The 7,770-nt window shown below is 31.7% G+C and overlaps 1 protein-coding gene across 2 annotated transcripts; it reads right to left on the bottom strand.

The window, feature by feature from the left end:
- Positions 1-3,475: 3,475 nt before the first annotated feature.
- LOC107927517 (60S ribosomal protein L5) lies at positions 3,476-6,491 on the bottom strand. 2 transcript variants are annotated; one of them, XM_016858604.2, is made up of 9 exons: positions 6,338-6,491; positions 5,951-6,020; positions 5,721-5,812; positions 5,018-5,144; positions 4,867-4,946; positions 4,670-4,786; positions 4,196-4,330; positions 3,934-4,103; positions 3,476-3,829 (listed from the first exon to the last, which is right to left on the bottom strand). In XM_016858604.2, exons 1-9 carry the CDS (start codon positions 6,338-6,340, stop codon positions 3,724-3,726), a joined length of 900 nt encoding a protein of 299 aa, XP_016714093.2. In that variant the 5' UTR covers positions 6,341-6,491; the 3' UTR covers positions 3,476-3,723. The 2 variants fall into 2 exon arrangements, with proteins under 2 accessions (XP_016714093.2, XP_016714094.2); XM_016858605.2 differs by lacking the exons at positions 5,721-5,812; positions 5,951-6,020; positions 6,338-6,491 and adding an exon at positions 5,364-5,463.
- Between the last annotated feature and the right edge of the window lie 1,279 nt (positions 6,492-7,770).

Here is a 7,770-nt window from a genome sequence, read left to right as displayed (position 1 = left end):
TCAAGTTCAACAACTGTTGCTGCCTTGTCCTCACTGTCCCTTGAAACTCTTCCTGCAACTTGTCCCAGGCCTGTTTTGGTGATTCACAGGCCATAATCCTTGTGAAAATCACATCAGACACTGAGTTTTGGATGCAAGACATAGCATTGTGCCTCTTGGTCCTTTCATCAGCATGCTGCCTGATCTGAGCCACTGTTGGATTAGCTCTAAGTGGCTCTGGTTCAACATCAGAGTTGACCACCTCCCACAGATCGAAAGCCTGCAGGTAGGTCTTCATTTTGACCACCCATATGTGAAAGCCTTCTCCATTGAAGACTTGAGGTGCAGCTGGTGAAAAGTTTGATGAAGCCATGGATTTGTGTAACAGATCCCTTAAGAAATAAGCTCTAGATACCAATTGTTGGTGCTGTAACTGAAACTAACAGATTCAGTACAGACATGTCGAGCAAGTCTCGAGACTTGCTGAGCAAACAAGAGAATTCGAGCAAGAGAAAGGAAGAAAAGCTGAGAGAAAAATGAAGAGAAAAATTGATGAACAAACTGAACTTCATTCATAAATTACATAATGGCACAATGCCAATACATAAACCAGGTACTAAGCTTGTCAAAAACAGTAAGTAATTACCTAAACATCACCTACCTCCACTAATGACATGGAAACTTGAAATTTTTGCTTGTAAACTTATACAAAGTTGTGTTTACAGCTCATACATAAGCTAATTACATCAGTCAACAACCTAACTTAGTTAGAAATGAACTAAGATTACATTTCATTGACTAGGAATTACAAAATAAACAAAATAAGCTTGCATCAGCAGCTCCTGCATGACTTGGTCTTCATGGCCTGCATGCTGTCGAGTTTGTTGCATGCTGAACCAACTTCATCACTAAGACATGACAATTGGAAATCAATCTATTGATGGAATCACCGAAAAGAACCCAGTGTTCAAGCCACAAAGTCTTCAGATTCCCTAAACAAACGTCAGGTGGGACCTCAAGCTTAGAACCTTTTCCTTCTAATGTCAGTTTCACCAGTGAATGGCAAGTGAATAAAACAGGTGGAGCATCCCCAAGATTATCTAATTGCAAATCAATTTCCTTAACACCACGGCACAGTGCGGCACATATCCAACCAGAAACATCAAAATCATGATCTTCATCATTCCATGAAGAAATCCCATCAGTTAGCCTAAAGCAATCTAACCTTACTTGATCGGGGAATTTCAATAACCTATCAACAAAGTTCTTGAAGCTGTCAACATTTCTGTCAGTCAAACCACTCAGTAAACAATGATCAAATTCAATGGTAGAAATGGAAGAAAAGAGGCATCTCCACTTGGTTGAAATAATAGAGGTTCGAACTGCTTCTTTAATGGGAAGGAATGACAAAATATGATAAAGAATATGATCCGGAAAACTACTGATTCTGTCTTCGGCACACATCGCCATAAGATAAGAAAACTACAGACCTGTCCGACGGCTGGCGATAGGAACCGGAGAGTTTTTTGCTTTTGTTTTGTGGTTCGGCTTCACTAGCTTATGTTTGGCTTCGGAGCAAACTTTGGAGACTTAAGAATAGAGAGGAGGTCCGGGAAGCTGAGCTGAGAAGGCTGACAGCAGTCGTGGGTGGCGGTGAGAGTAGAACGAAGGAAGAGAAAGGCATTTGCTTTCGTAGAAGCGGCTAGATATACAAAAATTTAGGGTTAAATGTCAAAAACAGTGCGGACTCTCTATTTATAGTTAAATTTGTTAAAATCGACACTATAGATTAAATTACAATATCGGCTAGAGTAAAAGGAAAGAAGAGAAAGATCTTTGCTTTCGTAGAAGCGGCTAGATATACAAAAATTTAAGGCTAAATGTCAAAATCGGTGCGGACTCTCTATTTATAGTTAAATTTGTCAAAATCGATACTATAGATCAAATTACATATCAGCAAATGAGATCAAAACATATATATCATTAAAAAATTAAATCTTATGAGATTACATGAAATTTGATTTGTTTATGTTAAGTTACTTGAATTTAAATGGTTGTTTTACTAAATTTAAATAAGGAAAAGTAAATTACGATATATTTCGCTCAATTAATTTTAAAAGACTACAAAATTATAATTAATTTAAGTGAAAATTTTTGAATAATTCAATAACTATTTTATGATTTGTACATTATACAAGAAGCTACAAGAGAAAATGAATATTAAGCTATGGAAATATTAAGCTATGGAGATTTGTACATTCTTATAAGTAGAAAAAAATTTTAAATAGTTCAATAACCATTATTCCTGTTACAAGCTACTAGATGAAAGTTTGAGAACTCTGGGATTTAGCTTGTTAGAATACTGAAATTTAGACTCTCTGTAATGAACTGATGTTTGAAGATAATGGGACATCAACACCCTTGATTTGACTATGGAACTCACACCACCAATTCCTGATTTGATTATAGAACTCACACCACTAACGCTTGTGCTTCACATCACTATATCATTGTGATGGTCAGTATTAAAAGATTTCTTGAATTTTAATTTACACTTTCATATCACTTAAAATTGTTTTATAAAAAATTTAAACTGTAAAAAAAATAAAAAAAATTAACAGTTTAATAACTTAAATTATAATTTTTAATTAATTTAATGATCTTCAATCAAATTTACCTTATTTATAAATATTTTCTATACATATTTTTGAAAATTATTGATAAAATCACATGTTGCTCGCATATTTGACAATTCAATCACAAAAACACCATATACAAAATATTGGCAGTGAGTATTTGATTGAGTTAAAAAATTTCGAGTCAGTTGAGTTGAAGAATCCTATTTTAACAATCCAATTCAATTTTAATTTTTTACGAATCCAATTAAAAATTTCGAGTCAAAACAAATCGAGTTAACGAATATTATTATTTATACTCAATGTTGCGTTTATTCGATTGAGTTAAAAATTTTCAATTTAGTCGAATTGACGAATACTATTTTTGCAATCAAACTCAATTTGGATTTTTTTCAAATCAAGTCAAAAAATTTTGAGTCAAATTAACGAATCCTATTATTTATACCCAATATTTCGTTTACATAGACTGATTATTTAACTAGTAGACAAAATATAAGATTATTTAACCATATAAATAATATAATAATCTTATTTTTTAACTTTATGACTAAATATTTATCAAAACGACATAATTTTACATTTTTTATTTAAATTTTTAAATAACTCAAATTGTATAATTCTTATTCAAATTAAACAGAAAAACTTAAATTTTTAGTTTAAATTGATCCAAATAACTTGATTAACTCAAATAACTCGAACTATTTAATTGAAAATTTAAATTTTTTTATCAAAATTTTTGAATCAAATCGGATTTTACTCGCCCTTAATCATTAAGTTGCTCACAAATAAAAGAAAGATGGATTGGATTATAAATTTTACAATCTTTACCCACAAAAATGCAAAAAAAAAATCTGAACCTCTATAAAATTTTGACTCAAAGCCAAATTCGCATTTCACAAGAATCTGATGATTCAGTTGCCTTCAAAAACTGTTTAAAAAAAAAAAGTACAGAACTCCTAATAACAAAATTGAAATTGAGAAGTAAATAAGCTCAACCTAAACAATAAAAGAAATTAACCTCAAATAGTTCTTTATAGAACAGCAGTAGAACAGTAAAATTAAAAGCAGGTAAACAAGTTCAGTATTTTACGTAATCAGCATCCTACGTTCAGTCCTCGTCTTCGGAATCCGCACCGGCAGCAGCATTAAGGGTGTGTAATCGATCAATCAACTTAGCTTTCCTTTCCTCGTACGTCAGCTTCTTCAAGTTGAACCTGCAATTAGAAAACACGAACCCGGTAAAACAAAGCATAGAGAAATTTCAAGCTGTACGAGTTTCGTAGCATCTGAACGAAACAGGTTGCAGATGAAAACCGACCTCTTGTGTTGCTTAGGAGGAGCCTTTTCAGACTTCTTTGCAGAGAGATCGGCACGGATAGCAGCGTGAACCTTCTTGTACAAGGACTCGATATTATCTGCTTCGATTCCTCTCTTAATATACTCGCTGAAGTGAGACTGATACTTTTCTGGCTCGTCTTCCATCAAAATCTACACAAGAACATATATTATATTAACTAACAAAACTATATATATGACAAAGAAATGGGATGAACAATGATATACAGATAGCTTTTTTTTACCCTCATATATGAGGCTACGTGACCACCGTAAATGTATTTGCGGTGAACTTCAGCATCAAGCTGCTTACTATCCTTGGAGAACCCGGCAAATCTCTTATCACTATGAGGAATATCCAAACCGGCATCCAAAGCTCCCTGACAAAAGCAAATTCTATTAACTCGATAGTTTAAAACTCGAGTAAATCAAAAGCCCTAACCGATTACATTAGATTGAATTCTTGACCAAAAATGAAAATCAAATGCTTAAAAGGCACGCATAAATGTTTCAGCTATGAATTGGTCTCCTACCTCGATCCAAGCTTACAAAGAAAAGGGTAACTTAAAGGAAAAACAGTACAAACTAACAGCCATTGCATCACAAAAGTGGACAATTCACGACAAAAAAAGAAATGAAACGATCACTCTGAATCAAATCTATAAGCCAACAGCTTTATATCTAAAACAGATACACTTGTGATTAAATTTTTATCATACCTTTAGTGCACCAAAAACATTGTTTCCAGTGGTTGTCCTGATCAGTCCTACATCAAGGAGAGCTCGGAAAGGCCTCCTTGTCTCAGTTGGCTCAACTGAGAAATCCTCTCCGGTAGCCTAGGAATATATAAACCTTCAATAAAGAAACTACACGAAATAGACCATAATATGGTAGCAAGATCGTATATGTAAAATACCTCCACATTGCCTGGATATTCATCGTCCATTTCAAGCAACTTAAGGACACGGCGTCCCAAAAGTAATCCAGTGCAATAAGCTGGCCAAATGTATATATGAGAAACAGAACTGATTTATCAATACACAATCCACGTCAAATAAATAGCTTACCAGCGGCATAGTTTGTAAGACCGACTTCAAGTCCATAACGAGGAAGCTCATGTGAGTAAGCCGAAGCAAGAACCATATCACCAGTAATATTGGCAGAAATTATTTGTGCGGTGATATCTTTGTTGCTCTAATCACAAAGGTTAAGGTTTGAAACATAAATCAAAATAAAGTTACAAACTAGAAAACTGAACCCAACAAAGACATGGTGATCCATGTCAGCAACGGTTGCATAATTAAATTACTTAACGAGCTATGCTTAGACAACATAAAACCATGGTATGAAAACAAAAGATTTATCAACTACAAGTTATAAGACATTGTAAAAAATAAGCATATTTTCAGATACAAATCGAACAACGAATCAGTTTAGAGAACCTAATGCAACTGTTTGAACTAGTAAGCTTTTGCCCAAAGTTTTCAAAATCGGTCTGGTGCTCAAACTTGTCAGGCCACTGGTTTGCTGGTTTAACCAGTTCTATTAAATAAATCATTAAAAAATTCCAATTCAACCAGTCCGTACGAGTTCCCAGGTCAACCAATCTAATACATCTTCTCAGACCAGTACCCCAGCCAGTTCTCAATCCAACGGGTCCAACTAACCGGTCCAGTCAATACATATCAATTTCAAAGGCTACATTATGTACTCTCCATACATAATAAAATCAGTAAAACATATCATTAGAACAAGCAGATTTTCGGATACAAATCGAACAACGAATCGGTATTTAGGCGTGTTGTATTTGTTCTTGTCTTGATTGGTTAAGCGAATCCTAGCCCTGTAATCAGTCTTTCCCTCTACACACAATAAATTCAAAAAATAATTAACATTATAAGGGCATTCAAAGGACTAAAAAGTTCAACATTCCAAAATTCAATAGCATTTCTAAGAAAAAATTGAACACAAAATAATCACAAAAAATATGAACTTAATACCTCTCCTTCTCTTGAATGGAACCTGAAAACGCTTAAAGTAAGCTTTGGTTTTTTGAGCCTTAACAAAGCCCTACAATCAACAAAGAGAAACATCCACTGTTGTTATCAAAGAAATAGAAACCAAAAAGGTTTGAATTTTTTCAATAAAATGACTGTAATGTAATAGCCAGAAGAAAAAGTCCATTAATAAGCAAATTATGAAGTGAATATTGGAAGATTGAAAAAGTCCCAGATTGGAAAATGATCAAATACATAAAAAAATTTCCATGAGATTTCACTACATTCAAGCTGTTTTCAGATCGTTTAAAAAGAAGAAATTTGAACTCAGCTTAAAACCCTTCATAAAGAAGAATCATTTTTTCAGTTAAAAAGGGAAAGTAATGTTACCATTGTTGAAGGTTTTGGTGATCTGAAAGTGGAGGAGGAAGAGACGGCTAAGAGAGAGGGAGAGGGAGAAGAGAAGAGAAGCGTATATAAGGCGAAGTACAGAACTTTAAAACCCTAAAGATGAAGGCCCATGATGATGGGTAGAACATACCTGCTTTCGGGCCAGTGGCCCCGACTGGCCCATTTTATCCGATCCCCTTTGAGCTGGGCTTGAATAACGATTTTTTTGCAATTTTAGGTTCATAATTAAGTATTTTTTTTATTTTTTTATTTTTAGACTCAGCTCAGCTCAAGTTTAGGCTTAAAAATATTTTTGTAATAGAGTTTTAACTCGACCCGATCATGAACAATTTTAACACAAAAAACTTATCATTAACAACTATAATTTATTTCAATTCAAATCATTTCGAGCTTTACAATTTTTAAATTATTTTTATGTTTAAATCAATTCAAATTTTGATCACTTTGCATTTTGATTCATATAAAATTTTATATTGATTTGGTTTAAATTGTTTAAATCATTTTATATTTATAAATCTACTCAATTTTTTAAGTTTAAATTATTTTGATTAAGTCATATTAATTTTAAATTATTTATATTTTTTATTTTTATTATTTGTGTTGATTGTTCGAATATTTTAAATTCAATTTAATATTAAATTAAATCAAATTCAAGCAATTATTTAATTAAGTTATATTTATTTAGAAATAATCATAATTTATAAAATAAATAATAAATATTATTAAAAATAAATTTTAAAAAAAACATAGCTTTTAAATATAAAATAAAACCCTTTACTTATATTCCATGTAAGAATTATTATAATACTTAAAATTTATAGAAGTTAAATTGATTTTTTTTCTTTTGCCAAATTAAACTTAGCATCTTATAATGTATTACACTATTAGATATTGGTTTAAAAAATTTACAAAAAACAAAAAATAAAATCAAAAGTTTGTACTAAATAGTACAATCATCATTTGTAAATGTATAAAAATGTACATATTTATATATTGAATCTGATCGATATTAATATACAAATATATATTATTTTATAATATTGATACATATTGGTATCATATTAATTATACGAATAACTATATAACTTGATTCAATTTGATAAGGTTAAAAATATTCTAGCAAGCTTCCTATAAATAAAGTTTAAAACTGAGCATATTTTCGTAAGATTAAATTGATCTGTGAGCATGAGCGAATGCTATACATATAGGCTAGTTATATTTCGAAGGAGTCAAAATTTAATTTAAATAAATTTGATATTCGAATTGACATTCAAAAACTCCACAAAAACAACAGTCTTTAATTGACACTCACTCATCCCGGTCGAATTTATTCGCAACTAATGACTAATTCTACTGTATATTTGTATTTTCTATTCACATAGTTCGTTTATCAAATTTAGTATACTTGATAT

The sequence above is a fragment of the Gossypium hirsutum genome, chromosome A02 (assembly GCF_007990345.1).
Source record: "Gossypium hirsutum isolate 1008001.06 chromosome A02, Gossypium_hirsutum_v2.1, whole genome shotgun sequence".
In the NCBI taxonomy this organism is placed as follows: Eukaryota; Viridiplantae; Streptophyta; class Magnoliopsida; order Malvales; family Malvaceae; genus Gossypium; species Gossypium hirsutum.
Note: the sequence above shows the minus strand (reverse complement) of the source record. Positions and strands in the feature narration are given on the sequence as shown.

Bases quoted from the DNA above. Each gene is read 5' to 3' on its own strand.
- LOC107927517 (XM_016858604.2), bottom strand. The intron at 5,145-5,720 runs GTATCCGAAAAT...CTTTGTGATTAG, and splicing joins ACCGATTCGTTGTTCGATTT to AGCAACAAAGATATCACCGC. The intron at 4,787-4,866 runs GTATTTTACATA...ATATATTCCTAG, and splicing joins AATATCCAGGCAATGTGGAG to GCTACCGGAGAGGATTTCTC.